General features: G+C 39.0%; 1 protein-coding gene across 4 annotated transcripts in view; it reads right to left on the reverse strand.

The window, feature by feature from the left end:
• The window catches only part of LOC108698890 (kinectin), a 95,104-nt gene that overhangs the window by 3,764 nt on the left and 66,949 nt on the right, over positions 1-24,391 (reverse strand). For 2 of the 4 annotated variants that reach the window (XM_018230753.2, XM_018230752.2), the window contains 16 exons: positions 21,676-21,716; positions 20,769-20,859; positions 20,598-20,675; positions 19,461-19,498; positions 18,560-18,650; positions 16,563-16,649; positions 13,264-13,353; positions 13,010-13,090; positions 12,561-12,650; positions 12,333-12,425; positions 10,561-10,632; positions 8,897-8,980; positions 8,199-8,282; positions 5,040-5,123; positions 3,815-3,907; positions 3,361-3,484 (listed from right to left, as the gene is read on the reverse strand). In XM_018230753.2, the coding sequence (XP_018086242.1) occupies positions 3,361-3,484; positions 3,815-3,907; positions 5,040-5,123; positions 8,199-8,282; positions 8,897-8,980; positions 10,561-10,632; positions 12,333-12,425; positions 12,561-12,650; positions 13,010-13,090; positions 13,264-13,353; positions 16,563-16,649; positions 18,560-18,650; positions 19,461-19,498; positions 20,598-20,675; positions 20,769-20,859; positions 21,676-21,716 (1,321 nt within the window). The remainder of the gene's footprint in view (positions 1-3,360; positions 3,485-3,814; positions 3,908-5,039; positions 5,124-8,198; positions 8,283-8,896; positions 8,981-10,560; positions 10,633-12,332; positions 12,426-12,560; positions 12,651-13,009; positions 13,091-13,263; positions 13,354-16,562; positions 16,650-18,559; positions 18,651-19,460; positions 19,499-20,597; positions 20,676-20,768; positions 20,860-21,675; positions 21,717-24,391) is intronic. The other 2 variants (XM_018230754.2, XM_018230755.2) reach the window with 2 other exon arrangements.

The following is a 24,391-nucleotide window of genomic DNA, read 5'->3' on the forward strand; positions in this document are numbered from 1 at the left end:
GCAGAAGGAAAAGAAGAGTATCCGAAGATACAGAAGTTGGCGCCGAAGAGCTCCACTGCGCTACTCTGTATAATTATGCCAAGGTACATGACAGGGATATATTTTCCACTGATTTACTAAGGAGGGAGAAAGCATTGAGGGGGGCCAATGGTAGGAAGGGGATGGGGATTTTTGATTAACGGGGGGTTTAATTCTCCTTTAAGATCCAAACATATAGAGGCTTTATTCAGATGATACTCTCATTCAATATGTAAGGTTGAGGTGCAAATAAGAAAGGTACATTCATGCATGTACAGACACTATATTGAAGGCGCATAACTCGGATTCTTCTTTGGATAGAGACACTATATGAGAGAAATGTATAAAATCTTCTTTTATTGTATAAACTTGGTTGAAAACACAGAAATCCGGATGAGCAGGGCAGGGGAGTGCATGGCTCAACGCGTTTCATGACTACAGCGGTCACTTCATCAGAAGCCACATGCATGTACACTAGTCCTTATACCAGCCCAAGCAACCCTGGGTTCCCTACATACTGGACAAAGATGGTTCAAGAATACACTCTATTGAGAAGGGCTCTCTTTATCTTAGTGTGTAATCTATGTGCTCTATTGTAAAGTGCTGAAAGGAGAATTCCTGGGGGGGAAAAAACCCGTACCCCCCCACCCCAGGTAGACCCCCCCCAGGCTAACTACCCCCCCCCCGGGAGATGCCCCGTACTCCATACTTACCCCTCGGCACAGATTCTTCCAGCGGAATTGCATGCATCCATCTTCCGCCATCTCTGTAAACTGACTGAGAGATCGTCAATTTCCATATAATTCCGCACATGCGCAATTGTCGCATACCGGCAAACTGCTCCAACTGCGCATGCGCAGAAATACCGATCTCTCGGTCAGCTTACAGAGGACGCGGAAGATGGATGCATGCAACTCCGCTGGAAGAATCTGTGACGAGGGGTAAGTATGGAGTATGGGGAATTTACTGGGGGGAGGGGGCAGTTAGCCTGGGGGGAGGAGGGGGGGTCTACCTAGGGTGGGGGGTACGGGTTTTTTCCCCAGAGGTTAAATTCAACTTGAAGAACATGTCTCTGTTTTATAAAAATACCCTCCTGCATGCATGCATGAAAACCAGTTTTGACTCAATCTACAAGTCTTTCGGTTCTTTCATAGAAATGTTCTCTAACAAATGTGAAATACTTTACAAACAGGCCAAGTTTTTACCCTACATATTTATCAGAGAATACACCTGGAACTCGAGCTAAGTTGCAAGGACCATAAGTAGGCCATGATTTAAGGGACAACACAACCTATTTATAACCACAGTTTATACAATATATTTTCCCTTAAATGCATAAAGTAGGACATGGCTTGCTGTGTGCACGTCAAATCCCTTCTAATTATACTTTGTTATACCAAAGGGAGTCATATTTCTTTCCCAGATAGGGAAAGTATCTTCACACTATAGAAACAACACCCCTAGTAGTCAGGAGTAGATTTTTTTGATGTTGTAGTGACCTATTGAAAAATGAGGGGAAGCAATAAGAATGACTTAACGGGGATGTAAAGGCAAAAAAATTAAATCCAAATTTTCCTTTCTTTAATGAAAAATAAATCCATCTCCAATATACTTTAATTAAAAAATGTGTACCGTTTTTATAATAAACCTGACTGTATGCAGTGAAATTCCCCCCTTCGTTTTACTTGCTCTGACAGCTGCAGATAAGACAGCCCCTAACTGCTCAGCAGGGAAATGATCATACTCTCAAATGGCAGGGGGGAGCCCCTCCTTACTTCCCTGACCTTGAGCAGCTTTGTTTGTTTCCCTATAAAGCAGCCGGCGACCGTGTAGAGATTTGTATCCACAGATACATATCTGATTAATAATCAGTTTTGCTGTATCGGCTTCTATGGCAGATATTATTTGACTCGTGCTGTTTTTATAACTTATGACAATCCCTAAGCTTAACCTCCCAACTGAAGCCCAGACCACACTGAGCATGTGCGTAGTCTTGTTCTTGCAAAGATGTTTAACAAGTTACAAGATGATGACCCCCAGCGGCCAACTTTGAAAACATAAATAATTTGTTTAATTAGGCTTCTGGTGCAGTAAGTTCATGCTTATGTTTAGTATACAAAATACAGAATTTCTAGCATTATTCTATTCTAGACTTTAGTTCCCCTTACTTAGCAAAGTTAATATGCAGAGAGGTTCTCTGCATAATAAAACGTTATGGAGACATCATATGGAGTTGCCATATTAGTGGATGTCACTAACAAAAGAGGAGCATCGGCACAGCTAAATATATATGGTGGTATCAAAATATGTATGTAGAGTTGCATTGCACAGGCTGGAGCACTCATCAGCCTCCAATGCCAAATGACAGTTGCAACAATTGGGGCACCATTGTGGTATTTTAACATTTGTGGACGGCACAGTTGCTTTTTAAGTGACACTGACATCAGATTATTATGTACGTTTTCTAACAATGTGATTGTCCACTGGAGTGAAACACAATCCAGGCCAGACCTTGTAAGGGCAGTAAGCAAAACTGTAGCTATACTTTATGTCTTGGGGGTACAGGCATAGATGGTGTAGCTCCAGTTTACTCATTACAATCCTCACTCTTAAAGGGGTTGTTCACCTTTCAAACATTTTCAGCTCACTAATTCAGGTGCAGATTCTGTTACTGTTACAATTTTCCAACATTTAGTTGATACATTTCTCAAGAGCTCCTCTAAAGTATTAGCAACTATTGTATCAATTCTAACAGCTAATGAAACTCAGGGATTCTGCTCAGCAGAGACAAAGATAAGAAATGTATCAACTAAATGTATCAATTTAGAACAGTTAGGAGAGTCGGCGACCCCCCATTCCAGAAGTGCTTTAGAAAGGTGAAAAATTAGATTTACAGTATTAGAAAAATGGTTATACATAGAAAATGGAAAGTAATTGGGGGAAAAAGACTTATTTCTGGGGGAACAATCTGAAACCAACTGAACTGAAAAAAAATTTTGATTTACACTTCAGTATTAGAAAAACGGTTATACATAAAAAAATAGAAAGTAATTGGGGGAAAAAAGACTTTCTCGGGAACAATCAAACCAATCGAACTGAAAAACAAATTAGATTTACACTGCAGTATTAGTATTAGAAAAACGGTTATACATAGAAAATAGAAAGTAATTGGGGGAAAAAGACTATTTTTGGGGAACAATCTGAAACCAACTGAACTGAAAAAAGTGTTGGAAGGTGAAAACCCCCATTAAAGGAAGTTACTTTTGTAAGTGTACATTTACTACTCGAAAAGTTGCGTGATAGATTTACACATCATTTTTTTTGTTATAATGCAATTCATACCTATTATCTGAAAATTTTCTCTTCCCTTAGTAAGTTGCTGGTTTACTGCCTGAAGACACTGCTGTAACTTTGTCAATGTCTGGCTTAAACTTGTCATTATCTTCTCTTTCTTTTCTTGCTCCTTCTGTCAATGTACAAAAAAAACCATCTGAAAATGTACCAGGTTAACAATAAAATGACAAGCTTTCGAGATGATAGTATTACATCTTTTCTTCTAAAGGTATTATATTTGTTAAAGGTGGCCATACAGGATCTCATGATCAGATCAGCTCTATATTTCCCACTTTAAGGTGGGCATATCGGTGAAAGATCTGCAATTGGTGACCTTGTCAAACAAGTGGATCTTATAATGTGTGGACAAGCTTTATTCTTGGGTGACTGTAATAAAAAAAAAGTGCTTGACTGAGTCTGCAAAAAAAATAAATACAGGACTTAGTGCTATAATATAACCCACCATTTCTGGAGAAATGTCGCTGTTCTCAATGACATTGGAGTCCCCTGATGCTTTGAGTATTTCCAGCTGAATGAGATCCAGTGATTTCTGGACCTGAAAAGATGCAGTATAAACATGGACTTACATACAAGATAAAAACATTAATTTATTCTTATGATTTATGAGCTCTCTGCCTAGTCTTGTAGGTTCACACCTGTCACACAATTTAAGATAACGTTAACCTGCCAGGATTAATGTAACCTAGTAATGTCATTGTATGTCTGGCAGAAGAGCAGTTATGGTATTGCAGGTAAAGAAAATAACTTAACACAGGTATGGGAGCACTTATATGGAACCCAGTTCTGCAGAAATGTCTGAATTACAGGAAGTCAAGTTTAAGCCAATCATTCAATTTTTTTTTTATCTTATTATCTCCTTCTCTGTACATTGTACTTGATGGTAACTAAGGTGCATGAATCCATATCGGTGGTAAAACATATTTTTCAACAGACTTAAGATATAAAACAGCCTTATCTGGAAAATCCCAGGTACCAAACATTCCAAATAATAGATCCGGTACCTGTATATAAATATTCATGGACTAGGTAGACTTTGCCTTTAAACATTCACAATCGTATTCTGCACTAAAGAAATATTGCAAGCTGCATGACCCATCTAAAACATTAACTTTTTTTAATAGAAACCAGAAGGTTTATAGAGAAGAAAAAAAACATTCCAAATTATCTGTTCCTTAGACAAATTGGTAATTCTATATATTGGACCAGAGAAAAAGGTCCTTATAAAGGTCCACTAGATCTTAAGCTGGGCCAGTCCTTAATAAAGGTCCTCGAGCCTACCCAATGCTGACCATGCATTCCATGGCAAAAACACAATAACTACATACGTTTTTAGGCTTAAACTTGTATAAAAACCACAATAGGAAATATGGAAATGTATGCCCTAAAAGAAGTGGGCAGGGTCAAGACAATAAAAATTTAGAAAACAAAATAAAAGAAATGGGGAATTAAGATTAAATCTATAGGGTAAATAGCTGTTGAAACCATTGCTATACGCCCAGTAACCCACAGCAATAAATGCGATAGAATGAAGGAATAAACCAACTACTGAAGACCAAAAACGACTGGCCGGTTGCTACGAGTTACAGGACCTGCAGCAAATTTTACACCTATTACTTTATATATATTTGTTATCATCACCGTGAATATAAGTAACCAAACCCCCTTACCTCATGCAGATCACTTGCTACTTTCTGCCGCTCACTCTGTTCTCCTTCCAGTTTCAGTAATGTTTCGTTCAGCTGAGACTTCAGCTATAAAACAAGGGAATCACTGATCAGCGAGCAATTTACATATTAGTGCACTTGTTTTAAACTCAAACACTGTTTACATATTATTTACGTGCTTCTGTTTCATAGACACGGCCTGCCACTGATTAAGCCATTTTAGCCAGTTCAAGCACTTTTTGTCCCACAAACTAAACTCTATATCCCAGCATTCACCAACATTGATCACAACAGCAGTAAATTATACACAACTGGATGTACACAAAATAAACTTCCCTGACTTGGTCAGTCCTTTAGCATATTTTTAATGTTTTCCCTTAAGTGCACTGAGAAAGCAATCCTCTGTGTGAGACAAAGCAAAACAGGTATAAACAAGATTCACTACAGGTCTAGTCACCAATAGCAACCCCTCACCAGGAAGCATTAACTGGTCACCTGATTAAAAGCAAACATCTTCTTGGAGGCAATCAATCACTGCACCTGGGTAAACTTTGTGCCTTTTACTACATCCCACAGCTGGTTTCAAATGTGTGCCTCCCTAAAGTTACTTATTGAGGGGTGTTTTTGTTTATACCACATGGGAGAGGTTTAAGCAGGAATAGTTCAGTGTAAAAATAAAAAATGTTTCTAATATAGTTAGTTAGCCAAAAATATAATGTATAAAGGCTGGAGTGACTGGATGTCTAACATAATAGCCAGAACACTACTTCCTGCTTTGCAGATCTCTAAGTCTGAGTTAAGGCCCCCATACACGGGCCGATAAAAGCTGCCGAAAGACTGAGCCAGACTTATTGGTCCTTGTGTGGGGCCCCCTGACGGGCTTCCCCCGATCGATATCTGTCTGAAAGTCGGCATGATGTCGATTGGTCAGGACTAAAAATCCAGTTGGATTGCGGCCTCATCTGTTCATTTATGCGGTCCCGTGATCCGCCCGCCCGTATTGACTGCATTATGATCTGATATCGCCCACCTCACAATCTCCAAATGAGCGTATCGCTACGTTTATGGCCACCTTTAAACAGCGACTTGAAGGGGGGCCACATGGGACATATCTGTTAAGTGAGTTTTTAATTGATCCTCAGCATTCAACTCAGATTCAAAAGCAAACAGTTATGACCCATGTGGCCCCCCCTAAAGTCACTTTGTGTATATGTGTGTGTATATATATATATATATATATATATATATATATATATATATATATATATATATATATATATATATATATATATATATATATATATATATATATATATATATATATATATATATATATATATATATATATATATATATATATATATATATATATATATATTTTTTTTTTTTTTTTTTTTTTTTTGATAAAGGCCCTGATGTGGGCCGAAACGTTGGATGCTCAAGTTTGAAGAATAAAACACGGTTGTTTCTTCAATTTTGGAGTGCGGGTCCTTATGAACTTTACATAAATGCTTTGACCCTGCACCCGCATTATATACCGTAACTATTTCTCTTGCAGTCATGCAGCAATGGAATATTAAATGTCTATTAGAGAATGTTAACGTCACATTATGACAACAAAATGTAAGTCCGAGGGGTACAGAATAACCACAGATGTATCAAATCCACAATTTTAGGATTCGGATAAAACTAAATCCACCAAAGATATCGTGGTGAAATCCTAAACCAAATCCATATTTTACATATGCAAATCAGCATATTTGTTTTTTTAAGTCGCCTTTGGTTGTCCTGCGCTCTATAAAGTCAAATGATCTTTAGGAACCATATTTGGTTTGGCCAGGCACTATGCATTCTCCAGATCAATGTTCTTCATTTGTCTTGCGGTCTTTTTAAGTGAAACAAGCTTCATGACAATCTGCATACAATAATTTGTTCTCAAGCTTAAAAAATGGACACAAAACGGATTACAGCAGGTACATTCATACATGCAACAGTGGAAATGCTGGGCTAGTGCAATCTGCTTTCATAATACACAAGCCCAATATATAGTCTGTAAAATATATTCTTAGAAGTCGTACTTAGTAATGACACTTGTTATAATCAACGATATAACTTTTGTCCACTGATTAACTGAAACCTGTTATAAAAAAAAACAATGATGCTCCATGACCTGTATAAAAGCACTCGGCCTGCACCAAATCTCGTCCATAATCTAATTTGGTAACAAAGGCATGAAAATGTGGTTACCGACCGTTATATCAGATTATTGATCTTATTTTCTAGTAGTAGACTGATTATATTAATCTGGTGATTGGTGCTATGGGTTGCTACACTGTTGCACTGTAGAGATTATATTGGAAAAGGAAATGTCATATCTTCTATATTAATAAAATATACTGATTCCTTAAAGGAAAAGAAGGCTACATGTACTACACCTAATATAGTAATGAGATCTGAATCACCAGAAGAATGGTGCATTGGCTGCCAAATGCACCACCTTAAGGAATGAGCATGTCAGCCATGGTTAGGGCAAGATGTAAAAAAAAAGCAATATTAACCGATATACAGATTCTAGTTTGGTAAGATTCTTTGATAGGCAACTTAATATGATATAAATTCTCTTGGTTAAGAATTCATTTTTGGGGTATAATTGTCCTTTAAAAGTAAGTTATAATACCTTTCTGTATGTACCATAAAGTCATTTTAGACCTACCTGTAACCACCCCCTAAAAAAAATTAGTAGATATTTAGCTGTAAATATCACATCAAGCTTCACACACTTAAAGCAATGTTATATCTTCTGTGTTAGTTCTTAGTCAGTACATGCTGCTGTGGCCAAAACATACTGTTATTGTAATGAAATTGATTTTTTTTTTAGTTCCTTTCATTAACTGAAAACTCTAGAGAAAGATGTCCTTTTAATTCACTGCATCTATTAATGCAGCTATTAGGGATTATCTGTGTAGGGATTATCTTCCATGTATCTCATAAATATATAACTATTGTATAAGCTTTGCTGTTAACAATATATTACTGTTTCTAAATGGATACCCCTTGTTGAAGAGAGAATTTGGAAAGCAACCACCAGAATGGAAAAGATTGCCAGTGCCACCCAAAGACAAGCAGAAAGGAAGAACTTGCAGGGCCTGGTACGCATCTTACCAAAGTCAGCTCTTCATTCTGCCTTATGGCTTCTGAATATGAACCATCAAGCTTTCTCTGCAATTCAGTCAACAGATCTTTGAGCTGAAATGAAGTTCAGAGTTTTTAACAGTGGGGTCCTCAAAGCAGGCTCCCTAGAGGTATTATATGAACAGAAAAGACGGAGTCTTCCAGAAAGCCATTTTAAAGAAATCTGAGCTATTTTACCTTTCAAGGACAGCAGCAAATACGTAATGGAAAAAAGTATACTCTATTGCTAAATACTTTCTAAATTTGGTTTATCTTCATTCCATAATGTAGGAGGGCATCACTTTCTGTGTCCTCAAACAGTATCCCTTAATTGCATATGTGCATTTATAAATCCTGACTGTGGATACAACATTTTTAAGAAAGAAAGATTCTGTGCCTCTGATGGTACCTTCGCTGCACTAATCTAGTAACTTGGTCAATATTGTAGCCCTTGCCTAGGTATTAATTGCATTACAACCCTAATGTCAACATAGAAAAGGATACTGTCAAAATATTTCCCTTAAAAAAACGCAAATCTGGAAGACGTATCCATTCACTTCTCCATTCACATAAACAACTGTGCCAGGATAGATGTTTTAATCGTCCATCTTGTTTTTTTTTCTGTAGTGTAAAACAGCATGACCCCAGCCAGTGTGCTTAGAATATAATTGAGCATGGAACCAACTTACCTCTCTGACTTCAGAAACATAAGTGGTTCTTTCTGATTCCGCTTTCTCCAGCTCGGATGCCAAATGATCTATATCCTTTCGCAACTGAAAAGACATCAAGCCTTAAGCCAACAGCTCACTAATAATACACCACATAATGGAAAAGCTAGCTTCTATAAATGGTTGAACAGTAACTAATATAAGCTGACCCTATAAGCTGCAACATTACCAGATATAGAGATAAAAAGCTTTCACCCAGCAGTGCCCCATATCCCTCTTTTCTGTGGCAGTGTAAATACAATTTGTGCTTCCTAGTTTGTTGCCAGGTGCCCCCTTGAGGTGGTGGGCAAGCTTATGGCGATACACAAAAGTTTTATCCCCTGGGTATTGGGTTCCAATGTGACAGTTAGAAAGCTGTCAGAATCACTTTAATATAAAGCTTATATTATTATAATGCCAACTGATCCAACAGTAAAGGTGGCCATAGATGCAAAGATCCGCTCGTTTGGCCACATCGCCAAACGAGCGGATCTTTCCCCGATATGCCATTAACGAGCATGGCTATATCTGGAGTAATCTGATTGTTCAGCCTGATTACGATCCGATTACGATGTGCAGTGGGCTCCGGCGGGATCGGTCGGGTCAAAATCAAACCTGACCGATCGACCAAACGACCGATCTGCGCCGGACGAAAGATGTCGGCACACACCACACACGATCCGAAAATTGTACGAATCCTAGATTCGTATGATAGGATCCGTGTGTCTATGGCCACCTTAAAGATAGAGAGGGGTAATTTTAGATGGATGTGCTGGTCCTGGTCATTCATTATTTGCCACAAAACTCAGCATAGCACAACTAATGGTCTGAGGCTGGATTTGAGGGTAACTTAACAGCTGCAAAGTCTGATGAAAGTCTTGCAACATACAGACATCGGGCAGTAGGTCTTCTGTTTAAAAGCAAACATCTGATTAGTTGCTAGAGAATTACTAGACCAGCAGCAAAATTTTGTTCCTGTTATTAAATTGGCTCCCAATTGAAATCCCCCTAGCTAGATAAAACATGGAAGGTGACATAACCCTCATCAAGACTTTTCAGCCTCAAAACGGCTGTTGAGAGGAACCCAGCATCAATAAATAGCAACTTCCAGTAAATCACTGGCAAACCCAAAACACTGAACAATTATGGTTTAATTATACAGTTGATAATGCACCCCCTACTGTAATTTATAAAGATATTATAAGTCACCGAGAGTTTTGTGACCACATAAAAGAATGAGGCCCAGGCAGAGTGCTTTGAAACAGGTCAAGTAACTCCGAGGTGACTTTTAATATCTTTATACATTTTAGAAGAGGGTACATTATTCATTATAATGTATTATTATTATTAAAGAGCTTTCTCTCTTTGCTATAGAAAAATGGCTGGTACAAATCTGGCACAGGGTTTGATTTTCCAATGCTTTTTTTACAAAATAACAATTGTTCATGTTAGGCTTTTAGACAAGCAACAGGCAGTGCTGCAAGAGAAGAAAGTTCTTGTGTAAGTTTATGACATTGGAGCATCTTGTTTACAAGCATATCATTTACAGTTTGGTCCCATAGAGAAATGAGAAAACTGTTGATTATACATTTATATTAATAATCTTCACTCAAAACAATATAATCAATAGGCCACATGAGACATACATTTTCTGCTTCCTTGTCTTTCTTTCTCAAATTCTCCAGTTCCTTTTCCATTGTATGAACCGTGCTATACACCTGGATTAGGAGATACAGTTGTGTTATAAAATTCTTAAGTCAAATGCAGTTCATACAATATAATCAGATCACACACAGTCACACACTTTGCTATATTCACCATTTCAGTCACAGTAAAGTACAGTAGACCATAAAGGCCACTGCTAACAACCACCACCACCAAAGCAGCATCAAGGCTCTTGACAACTGCCCACTTCCACCATGCCAAGCCATCTAAGGCAGAACTGGGAATGTTTAGCTGCTTCACTTCTAGTACCTAACTCTCTGGTGCTCATTGGTGACCAGGAGCATGTGCACTGGAATACAGGACAGTCGGCTTCCAGAGTGCCTGTTCCTGTTCAGCCAGGGGTTGGACGTAAGCAGCCAAAAATGGCGACTGCCAACTACACTATGCAGCTGAGGTCTAGTACAGGGAAACCAGACCATTCTATGGAGCCTGGTTGCTGCAGTTAAGGAGGGGGCCTGTAAGTGATGTGCAGGCCGGCCTGAAACCCATGAGACCAATGGCTGGGCGGGTTCATGTGAACCTCAACACACCATTTGCGAGTCACGGGTGAGTTTGGGTTGTGCTCTTCTGCCTCCTCTACCCACCCACAACCTTACACTGCCAGCTTCCGATTTCATAGGGCCCTGTCCTATTGTGACATCATCAGTGGGGTAGGCCTATAAACTTAGGGGAGGAGGCGGGGCAGGTCTGTAGACTATTAACTGCCATTATGTCTTTTAACTACTCCTCAATAAGCACCTTAATCTTTTTAATTATTTATACTGTATATAACACAATCGATTGAGATACCATTAATTGTATGTTGGTGCTAAATTGATTGAGAACTAAGCATATGTTTATAATAGCACTAAGCACTTATATAATTAGATCTCAATTAATTTTAGTAAGGTAGTGTGGGGTGTTACTGCTTTTTCTTGTTTTTAGTACTCCTCAATAAGAATTTAGGGATTTGCTTACTACCATAGATGCTAAATTCTAGCTTCAAATAATCAACAATTAGTTAATCAATCAGCAAAATCAGTCAATAATTACTGTGGCTTGACATAAACCAGAAATGCACATTCATCTACACGAACAACATGGAAAATAGGCTCATAAAGGCAACCCGTTCTGTGGAAAGATTTATAATTGATCGGTGTACCACAGCAGACATTATATCGGTTTACTAAAAAGAAGGAGAGCATTATTTGCCTTTAAGAGGAGTGGTGTAGTTCTAATCAGCATGTCTGTCCTTATGTACCAAAAAGCAGAACTGATTCTGTTCAACAGGTTCAGGAGATAGCTTCAAAATAAGGGGGTGGGAAATTGGCAACTCATTGGACTGCAGCCATGCAATAATTTTTGTTTCATCTGGTAGTGTCCTTGATGCAGAGGTTTACTCGGCTGTAAAGCTACCAGATCAGGCACATTTTCTCCAGTTTACATCAATAAACTTGGTTGCTTAAGGGGGGGTGTGTTCCTGAAGCCTTCCAGCTTTTTGTGCCAGCAAGCAGTGGAGACTTAGGGGGTTATGTAATAAAAGGCACTAAGTTTGCCAAGGAGCATTAACGCATAGCAATCAATCAGCAAATAGCATTTACTGATGACCTGTTTAAAAGCAAACGTCCTATTGGTTACTATGGGCTACTTAGTGCCTTTTATTATATAACCCCCTATATCAGCAACTACAAACAGTAGGAGGCATCATACTTACCTTATTAAGTTCCTCCTGTGATTCATCAACCTTCAGCTTCCACTTCCCTTCCTCTTCCTCCACACTGCGCTGCAGCCTCTGTAGAATTCCTTCCTGCAAGCAAAAATTACAAGAATCCATTAAATTAAACATTGAGCCATGCAATTCACATTAATTGATCTCCCCTTTAAGTATAAGCCTCACACCAGACCTATGATAATCAAAGATCAAGAGAGAACAAAACTCTACCGTTTCTGCCAGCACAGATTTGTACTTTTCACACTCAAGCTGCAACATTACATGGATCTCCTCTCCTTCCTTCAGCTTCTGCTCCATAACCTGAAAAGGTAAAAAGCAAAGTATTGTGGTTAATTAAAGGGGCACATTTATCAAGGGGGTGCAGACATTATATATATAGATATATTTATCCATCTGCTCAAATGCCAAAGCAATCCAAAGTAGACAGTTCCGTATGCCAGTGACAATTTTCTTTTATTACACTATAAATCCAAGACATAAAAGAATGATATGCTAGATGCTATCTTGTTGCTAGGGTCCGCTACCTCCATGATGCCATACATGACCAGCTGACTTGGCTGAAATTGGGCAAACTGCAAGACTAAACTTGGATATTATGGGCAGCTTTAATTGGTAGTCCATACTGACTCTTGCAAAAGATGAACACTCATTTCACTTACGTTCAATTTCTCAGCTTCCGCACTTTCATTTAAACAATTCCTTGCTCCTTTCTCAAACTCCTGAACCCAATCACTGTGACACTACAAAAAAAACCAAAAAACCACAAACCTTTTATTAAAAATTATAGGATGTAATATGATTGCTAATTTAAAGAGATACTGGCATTCAAAATCAAACCTTTGTTTTTATATCCATCTTAACATTGTCTTTGCATGCCATTTTTAATTCTTTCCATAAAGTATTCATCTCTTACCAAACCTGCTGAAACCGACACATTGGGGAAAAGATTCTGCAGGATCTGCCTGGTTTGTGTCTCAGCTGTTTGGGCAAGATGCTGCTGATCCTAAACAGAGAGATGGCAGAGTTGCATTAATACACAGGCTGGAGATGAGAAGTGTTCCTTGCACACCGACAAACACACACAAGCCTATACACACAAACACGACAACATGAATTTCATGCCCATACAAATAAATAAGAACACATGTACAGTGACCCATCTAACATTACACATCAGGCTGATCTCTCCATATCCTAGTCTTTTTGTTTTTAGAAGACCGGTGTTCCGTATAACACAAGACAATAGTCTGCAGGGCTAGCAATATCCCATGCTCACTGTTGTGCAGCCCCTGCATGTGGTGACATTTACATGGTGCCAGAGTAACCCTCTTCTTAAGTGATGAGGGCATACATCAATGAGAATTGTGTTAAATGTTATGTAAGCCCCTCTACCACTTAATGCTACTTTATTGTGGAGGGCCCTAATTCTGTTCATTAACTTTTAAATTCCATTTTATAGAAGATGGTACCAAGCATACAGTTAAAAGCACTCCACTGCAAGGGAGCATGTAATCAGGAGGAGGAATACTACAAATGAAGGGCGACTTATGCAGCAGGATCTGATGGCCAAAAATGCTTTGAAATGTATAAATAACTGCTCTTTTTTGTGTGCTGCTACCCTACTTATATGTAAAACTGCTATCTATGGCTCAGCTGAGGGGTGCAAATACAACATATACTGCAGTGGTTTACACTAGTTGGTACGATTGTGCGCCCTTGCAGGCAGGGACCTATTATCTACTATAAATGTAATAATAGTAATAATATTGCTAACCTGCTTTAAATCCATCTGTTTTAGAGATGTGATCGGGTCTCTCTAACTTTCCCCAAAAATAATGTTTTTACCTAAGTGCTTACAAATTATTGTAGAACTAAAGCAGGTTGGAGCATTACAGAGATCTATACTTTCGTACAGTAAATACATTAGGATTAACAGGTCATCAAAACTCTCTGCATATCTGAACTTCAAAGGTAGTTAAAACATCGTATTATTGTTATTACTTTATTAGACTTGCTAGTGTACACTGATCTACATGTATTGGCTGCCATAGAACATACTTGCTGGCAAATATTTGACCTAAACTGCCAATGCACCATGTTGTCCATGTGGGATTGGCAGATGAGAAAGCAAAGAGCAGCTGCAGCAGTAAAAGTAGTAGTACAGATGGAGATAGAAGGACTGAAAATAAATAAGCCAATCATCTTTATTCTCCTTGTTGATCGTCATCAGGCAAGTTGCAATGCAATACCTGTGCAAAAATGGATTACCAGCAAAACTTATGCATAACTAGATATAGGCGCTATATAGTATTGTGTCCTGTCAAACTATATATACAAGTCCAATTCTACTGTCAAATCGTGCCGCACACTTCTAGGCAGCTTAGTTGATAAACTATAGGCTCCTGCTAACGTTTGTTCAATTACAACACAGTGCTGGTGAGGTACAAAGTGAAGGCATCCTTTGTAGTGGTGACACCACAACCTTGATACCTTGTATTGAATACCCTCTGCAGCCACAGTGTACTAGGCAGTAATGGAAAAAATAAGATGGGCTCTTGTGGCAATATAAAAGGCAGAAGGGTCAGTCCCTTAATACTCCAGGTTCTTCTGCAATATTATAGATAAAAAAACAGCTTGAAATAAAGCTGCAAACAAAGCAGGGAGTTAAAATAAATGTGTAATATGCAATAGCAACCACTCAAAATTGTATTACTGTACCTAAACATAGATATATCAAGCTAATTGGTTGTTATGGGCTACTGCTCAGGTGTCCCTGTGTCCATGGTGGTAGGGGGCATTTAAATCATCCAATAACTAAGCTGTTTCTACAATAAAAACAAGCCTTTACCTAGTGTTTATAAGATCGTGGTTTTCGGACTGTTATAAATAATGGTAGCCTGAAAGACCATGCATTACTCATTGTTAATTAGATTACACTGGGCAGACATGCACCTTGAATTCAAATTAGACAAATTATGAAATAAGACATACACAACATGACACAGAGTGAATGGGCACTGCATGCTCAAGGGAGAAGTCTACACACCAGACAGGAGAGACAGAAAAAGGCAAGAGCAGAGCATAGAACATAGAAATATGGCCCAGAGCTGTGTGTGTGTTGGATTTGCAGCAAAGTGCTTTCTTTATCTGTCTTAACCACCACAGTGATGGCAGAAAAAGAGCCTTCATCATGGAGTAGCCTACAGGTGCCGTCCCTCGCCCTCTGCAACTTTAACTTGTCAATAATCACAACAATACTGCTTGTTGCTGAAAATCCCATTGAGATTACAGATAGGAAAGAGTGAGGGGGAAAAAGCAATTAAATAACGCTAGAGAAATTAAAAGTAACTTCCGAAAATGATGTGGCACAGTACTGCATGTGCTACATGTATATAAGGGTGCAAATTAAGCTTTAAACTAAATTTGGGTTGTTTAAAGGAATGGTTCACATTTAAATTAACTTTTAGTATGTCATAGAATGGCACATTTTAAGCAACTTTTCAATTGGTCTTAATATTTATTTATTTTTATTGTTTCCTTTAATTAATTCCCTTCTTTTTCCAGCTTTCAAATGGGGGTCACCGACCCCATGTAAAAACAAATTCTCTGTAAAGCTATAAATGTATTATGGCTACTTTTTAGTACTCCCCTTTCTACACAGGCCCTGTCCTATTCATATTCCAGTCTCTTATTCAATGCAATGTCGCTAGGATAATGTGGACCCTAGCAACCAGATTGCTGAATCTGCAAACTGGGGAGTTGTTGAATAAAAAGCTAAACAGCTCAAAAAATCAAATAATAAAAAAAAAAAACAATTGCAAATTATCTCAGAATATCATTCTCTAAATCATACTAAAAGTTTACAGGGCATTGGGCTATATATGGGTCCAGAGCCCTTGCCTCCCCAAATTGATCATTTTGACTGTCAACTAAGGGAAATCAGGTTTATAATGGTGGGAGGCTTCCTCAGCTTTCAAACATCTTCTAAACTTTGCATGTATCTGGTTTTAATTGGAAAGAAGATCTTGTACAGCATGCATTGTCAATAACTGGTCTCCATAAACTCAACAAACTGGGTTCCTTAGTATTTACAGCATTTAGCTTTGTACTAGGGTGTTGTCTTAAAGTTGCAGAGAGAGGGACAATGCTCCATTAAGCCAATGGCAGATTATCATCCCAGACTGATGCACGGTTCCCCATTAGAATTACAACCTTGGCTGTCTTGTTCATTCTCTCTTGTAGCATTTTTTCAGTGGATGCCAAAGCTTCCATTGCTTTCCAGTTTTTCTCCCGAAGGTCCTAATTGTTTTCAGAAAGAATGGTTTCAGTTGATCCGCACACTACAACGGCGCATTTCAGTCATTTGCATTTAGAAGGCAGTTTCCTGCATTGGGCCAAATTGCATTAGAATGCTGTGGAACGGGCACTATATAAGTTGCAAATCCATTGCTAATATTTAGTAATCATGTTCCGTGGATTTTATTTTTGTGAGCAATGGGGGATCTGTGAGAGGTTTGACGCTAGTTTGAAATTTCAACAGTTTTAGGTTTAGCTAATTTTAATTATAGCAAGTTTCCAGTCGAGCTAACCAGAAGCTCAATAAAAAGGAAAAGAGTTCACAAACGAAAGGAATAGACACCAGCCCACATAAATAAAGGTTTGGAAGGATACCCAGCTACAAAACCCAGAAAGTACATTAAGAGCCCAGAAAGAATATTGGGGTTCAAGTGCCCAAAATCTGAAGGTCTAGAGAAATATCTGAGAAAATGCTGTCAGATTGCTTCTTTTTTTTTTTTTACTCATTGTCACTTAGCTGATCTATTAGGTAAGAATAGCAAACTGATAAATTTCAACTCTTCTGGGCTCTTTCAAGGTCTATACTGCTACTAAATCCTTCCAAATGCCATCTTGTCAACATTTACACCTCTGAGAACATATTGAACCAAACAGGTTTGATTTTGATATCTTTAAATTTTGCATGAGCGATAGAAGGTCCCCTGAATGTCATTAAAGCTCTCAATTTCCCTTTACTAGTTAAAGACTGATACAAGGTCGTATGGAATGGATTGCTAAGTGTTATCCATCTGTGTTTCAAACAATTCACTTGGACTGAATGACTGGAAGCTAAAACTGTCGATTTAAAATCCTTGTGATGATTTGAAGAAAGGAAGGGTTTATGCTAGCTTACTGTAAAAAAAAAAAAAAAAAAAAAAAAAAAAAGCACATGCACTTCTATCTCATTTAGCTTATAAGGCACAGGAATCTCTTACACAGATAGCATTAAAACAGGGGTGCCCATACTTTGTTGATGCGGGGTCTACTTTTAGTGATGTTGTCCTATTATGATCTACATCCATAGATAGCATTCAGTTCCATGGAAAATATAACTTAAAGGAGAAGGAAAGCTACGGAGGCATTTTATTGCCAATAGATTAGCTGCAATAGTGCAAGCTAGAATGCTATATTTATTCTGTAGAATGTTTTACCATACCTGAGTAAAAAGCTCTAGAAGCTCTCTGTTTGTTTAGGATAGGAGCTGCAGTATTAACGTGGTGTGACATCACTTCCTGCCCGAATCTCTCCCTGCTCTGGGCTCAGATTACAGTAGAGAAGGGAGGGGGGAAGAGGAGCAAACTGAGCATGCTCTTGCCCAGGGCAATGAGGTTTAAGCAGAAGGCAGGAAGTCTGATACAGAAGCCCATGTGTACACAATAGAAGGAAAGAAATGCAGTGTTTCTTTTGACAGGGGACTCAGAGCAGCATTACTTTGGGGGTTTACTGGTATATTTAGATTGACCTTTCTGATAAGGCTTACTTAGTTTTAACCTTTCCTTCTCCTTTAAGGTTACATAAGAAATTGTTGTTTCTTAAATATAGCAATATACATTTTCTCATAACATATAATGTTAAACAGAATAAATATCTGAATGAATAGCATCGAACTGTTTGTTGACAGCGTCTTGAGATCTACTGATCACCAACTAAAGATCTACTGGTAGATCCCGATCTACCTTTTGGACACCCCTGCATTAAAACATTGAGTCAAGAATATTTTAGACTTTTACTTTTTGCCTGGTACAACTTTCTTTTAACATGTTTGCAGGTTAAGCAGAATCCTTCTATCAAGAGTTTGCTTAAGCGATAGCACATCCAAGCAAAATAAAAAACAAGGAAATAAAAACGAAGGGGCTCAGCATAGATGTACTTACATTATTCTTCTTTCGTTGCTGTTCCACAGCAGATTTTAGCGATTCCAGTTCACTCTGTAGCTCTGTTATATGTCGGTCTTTCTCTGCAAGTCTGAAGTTCAGGTTTAGATTAGCAGTAAATATACGCCAACTAAATGTGGTATTCTAACTTTGCAGTAGTGGGCAGATTGAAAAACTGAATGGGCTGAAATCTTGGCATGCACAAAATGCCAATAAAGATGCAGTTGCTCAGCAGTAGCTGAATTGAGCATTACCAGCAGGGTTAACTGTGCACTTCATGCAGATGATGAATTTATTCATATCCTGATATAGGTATGGGAATGGTTATCCCAAAAATTAAATAAACGCAATAGGATTGCTTTGCCACCAATATGGATTTATGAAATTTAGTTACCATAAAGTACAACCCAGCAGATTATGCCCAATTTGGTCAAAATTTCACTTGACATGATCGAAGCTTGTGTTTCCAGTTGTAGTTTTGCACAAAAAACACTGCTTGGTTTCTGCAGTCTATACAGTGCAATGATCTTCATTCTATTATACTCTAGCTGACACCAAAAAACAACTCTAGGCATCTAGTGGGGATACTGAGTGAATTGTAACAAAATAGCCTAAGAAAGTTCTGAAATTCCAACAGTTAGAAGAACACTCTTCAAGTCCAAGCTAGGAACAAACAAGATGAATGTTACTTGCAGGGCAACATCTACTTAGGTGCTGCCACCATGAATGTGGAGGTAACTGTTCCTATTTCTGTTCTGCAATTCAGGTATATTCTTTTATCTGCTGGTGAGTTTGAATGCAGTGTATGCAATAAAAGAATAATTAACTGCTATAGTAACTAGCCTGGAGAACTATTAACAGTTTCAGATAACATGCCATATGGTGAAAGCAGTTTACTTACGTCTTTAATAGATCTTCACTATGGACAGCAGATGAGACCTGAAATGAGAAGAAATCAATAAAGCTACAGCAGCAGAGAGTGACTTGCCCATTAAAACAAACATTATCAGAGCCCCCAATAAAATGAAATAATATGACATTGTGTACAAACGAATAGCTGTTATGCATAATTACCAGCTAATCCCACTGCTAAGGAGTGGCCTGATTAGCCAGGAACCTGCCCTTGCCCAATATATTTTGTCTAGTTTAACTTTGACTTTTTTTAAGGGCCAACATGTTCTACAGTGTATATGAAACATATAGTATATACATGTATACATACTCATGTATATTAAATTTAATAGCTTGTTTTGGCCAGATCAATGCCACTTTAGCAACCTTTAAATAGAATACACAATCCATAATCCAAAAGATTTCAGTTACTCAAAATGTGTTTCTGATATTGAATAACAGTTTAGATTTCATATAAATATTTTATATATATATATATTTTGCTACAAATAAGTTCATAGTTATAGTAAAGTATAACGATTAATCGTTTGTCTAGTCTTCATCTTTGTATTTATTGTGCAGTACCAAATATTTGTGATTGTCTTTGTTAGCGGTGTATCTTAAATACTTGCCATAAAGCACTTCGTGTAGGGTTTTAGTCCAACAATGGCTGCAGGTTGCGCACCAAGTATATAGAGCTCTTTGTCAAATCTAGGAGCTTTTGTGAGCATTAAACTATAAAAAGCAATGCCATCCCATAACCAGCATCAGAAAACAGGGGGAGCTGTCTTAAAGTATTATCTTGAATATCAACAGATTTCTCCTTCACATGTCTAAGGACAGTTCAGTAAAATAGATCACATTTGCAAAAAAAGTTATAAAAGCAATCTAAATTAGGATTGTTTACATGAGAGAACGAGCTCAGACTGATACGCTCTAGAATCTCCAGCAAGTATCTAAAAAGGAGCCAACAAGATTTTTTTTTAACCTTAAAGGCCAATGGCAGTTTAAACCTAATATTATAACTGTAGGAAAGCCATAGTAAATTTAGGAATGAAGAATGGAACTTCTCTAGAGATATCAAATCTCAGTCTCAATAACACAAAACACACACTAAGCTTTTTACGATGGTGCCAATTGTTCATACCTGTTCTATTTGCTGCTCGTGTTTCTGTTGCAGTTCACAGGCCTGAACCTTCAAAACATTGTTTTCAGCTCTTAAAACCTGTTTAGAAAATATATATTGAAGTCAGTCCCCTTTGTAAAGTCAAAATTTTCTGCTACATGAATATCATGAAAAATGAATATCTTGCTTTACCTGTAGTTCCTGAGATTTGTCATTAATAGATTTCTCCTTCTCTAGCAGTGTGGCCTCCATGTTTCTAACCTTCTCTTCTTGCTCTACCAGCCTACGGGTTGCAATACAAGTATAATGAAGATGATGCTAAACAAATCCCATATCCCACAGAACAGAGGTGATACATATGTACAGTGTTGCGCTGGGTTTATATTATAATTACACAAAACCCCAAGATGATGAGAAGTGCTGTGGCTTCTCATATAGTCTCCACGAGTGTTTTTGCTGAAGTGCAACCACATGGGGCATTGGAACCCAGTTGAAAATTTGGTGAACATGGTGAGGTTTTATTAAAGGAGAAATATCTCAGTAGAAGCTTCACAACTGAAACATGTGGCTTGGTAAATCTAGAATGGTAGCTTTCGAAAGAGCAATTGGTTCCTTTAAATGGAAAGAAACCAACACAACACAACTGCTTTAATACAACCAGACTTTTGGGATTCCAGGGTGGATAGGTTGGTAGGCAATATACAGCAGAACCCCAAGTTTACGTTTTTACTTTCAAAACGGCGTAAATTTCGGAAAACCGTAAAATTTGGGGGGGGCGGAATTGATGGTATCAATTTCGGGAAAAGATAAAAATCCAGGGTTCTCTGGGTTCTTCTGTGTTTTATTTATGGGGTCAGAATTTTAAATCATAGTAAATAAACCTAACTTTCAATATTGTGAACAATAAAATGGCAATAAAATATTTTCACAATTGAGCTCTCAGTGAAAATTACAATTTGTAGACTAAGTATGTATAAATTGTTCCTAGTTAATTACGGAATATTCATGTAACCATATCTAGCAATATTGGGTTCTTTGACAGCAAAACTGTTGGCATGACCTCTCTGCATGCATTATATGAACATTATTCAAAACATACCGACTTTGGAGATTCTCAGCTTGTGCGGATGTAGACTCTTGCTGCAAGGAAAATTTTTACATAAATTATAAGTCCCAAAAAAGTTCCTCCCCAAATTTAGTTTTTAATTTAAATCAGACACCATGCATAAAGTTCACCAACCTCTGGACCCTCCAATAACCTAATAGTCTATATACAGCGATTCAGCGGATGCAAAGCAGTCCTAAATTGAATACTTGACAGTGGCGTAACTACCGGGGGAGCAGGGGGTGCAACTGTGCCAGGGCCCGCACCCCCGCAGGGCCCACCCGGCAGATTGCACGCTGCAGCCGGCTGCAGCTGCAAAGAAAATTAGCACGGACATGGGGGAGGGGGTGGCTGCACGGCCCGCACCAGGGCCCGTCCTCACCTAGTTCCGTTACTGATACTTGAAGTGTCGACTTTTAAAAGTATACATAGATACCATTACCCATTTATTTATAGCAAAAGAAAGCTCAGGTACACAGCAGAGCTAGTGGGAAATATTCTCATGTCTTGGACTATATCGGGTGTCTATTAGCCATTAGAAGCCTTCCAGTGCAGTAAATAAGGAGATTTTCTTACCTGAAAAATCCATTTCTCGTAGGCCCGTACTGTCAGTGCAGGACGACTGGGGTTAACTTGCTCCTCTCCGGAGGCAGGACAAACTATTACTTCTTGAGACTCCTCCTCCTCGGTATCTCCACCTCCTCACCAGTTTTGTTATAAAGCCTGTCGGTGGAGATAGCCATTAACCTAACTAACTTAACTGTCTAGAGACGAGCAGCAAAAAAACCGGCACCCTACCCTAGGGCGGGATGCTGCACTGACAGTACGGGCCTACGAGAAATGGATTTTTCAGGTAAGAAAATCTCCTTTTCTCCGTACGGCCCTACCTACCCCTACCTGTGCAGGACGACTGGGGATGTCCCAGAGCCGTCCTAAAATTGGGTGGGAACAAAAAACTCTAACCAAACGAAACTATGGGTAGCGTGCCCAAAAAGGTATAGAAGCTTATGATTGAACTATGCAGGAACTAACTAGGTGCTACTGCTGCATGCAGCACCTTCCTGCCGAAAACCCCTTCTGAAGAGGCGAGAACATCAAGTTTGTAGAATTTTGAAAACGTATGCAAGGAGCTCCATATGGCTGCCTTGCATAACATTTCTGGGGAAGCTGAGTTGTGAAGCGCCCAGGAAGTGCTGATCTTTCTGGTAGAATGTGCTTTCAATTTGAGAGGTAAGCTTCTGCCTACCCTAGTATAGGACTCTGAAATAGTGGACACTATCCATCTAGCTAGTGTAGCCCTTGACGCTGGCTGGCCCGCCTTGTTAGGGCCGCAAAGCACTAATAAGGCATCTGCTTTCCTGATCTGTGAAGATCTCTTAAGGTAGAATTTTAATGCCCTAACTGGATCTAGTTTGTGCAGTTGTTGCTCAGCCTGGTTGGATGGCTTCGGGCAAAAGGAAGGAACAATGATTTCTTGATTTATGTGAAATGCAGATGTCACTTTCGGAAGGTAAGATGGGACTGTGCGCATCACTGCCTTATCTTGATGGAAGACCAACCAAGGTTGTTTGTATGACAATGCTGTGAGATCCGATACTCTGCGACCTGAGCAAATAGCGAGTAAAAACGTTACCTTCCAAGATACATATTTGATGTCTACAGTGGCCATGGGTTCAAATGGAGGTTGTTGAAGAACCTTTAGAACTAAATTTAGATCCCATGGGGGAACCGGGTCTCTGTGTGGAGGATAGATATGCAGTAGTGCTTGGAAATACTGTTTAAACTCAGGTAGTAGAGCCCATTGGGTTTGATACAGAGATGAAAGTGCTGACAATTGAACCTTCAGTGCAGAGACACTGAGTCCCTTGCTCAGACCTTGCTGCAAGAATTCCATAATCTGAGGAGATTGACAATTCTTCCAATGTAACTTCTGAGATTCTGACCAGCTGAGAAAACGTTGCCAAGTCCGATAATAAGATTTGGCAGTAGAAGTCTTGCGAGCTGCTAGGAGAGCAGTGGTGACTGCTGAGGAGAATCCCCTGTCGCGCCAAAGCTGGGATTCAATAGCCACGCAGTTAATTTGAGTTGTGTTATGTGGTTTGCTACTGCTGGCCCCTGAGATAGAAGGTCTGGTATTTGGGGAAGAATCCATGGTTCCTCCTGGGACAACTGAATTAGGTCCGCAAACCACGTGCGTCTGGGCCACCATGGAGCGATTAGAATTGTGGTTACCCTTTCCAACCTTATCTTTTGAATTACTCTGGGAAGAAGTGGAATGGGTGGGAATACGTAAGCTAGTTGGCAAGTCCATGGATTTACTAGGGCATCCACCCCTTCCGCCCTGGGGTCGTGGACTCGGGCAAGGAACCTGGGAAGTTGTGTATTGAATCTGGATGCCATCATGTCCATTGATGGTGTCCCCCATTTCCTTGTTATTGCCTGAAAAATCTCTGGCTTGAGTTGCCATTCCCCGGGGTCTAGCGTGTTTCTGCTTAAGTAATCCGCCTGCCAGTTTTGAATTCCTGGAATGAAGACTGATGTGACATGGTTGTTGTTCCGTTCTGCCCAGATCATTATTCGTGATACCTCTCTGAGAGCTGCTGCACTCCTGGTGCCTCCCTGGCGATTGAGATACGCCACTGTGGTGCCGTTGTCGGACTGTATTCGGATGTGTTTGTGTTGTAGTTGGTGTTGCCAATGCTTGAGTGCG

Source organism: Xenopus laevis, chromosome 8L, assembly GCF_017654675.1.
Source record: "Xenopus laevis strain J_2021 chromosome 8L, Xenopus_laevis_v10.1, whole genome shotgun sequence".
Lineage (NCBI taxonomy): Eukaryota > Metazoa > Chordata > Amphibia > Anura > Pipidae > Xenopus > Xenopus laevis.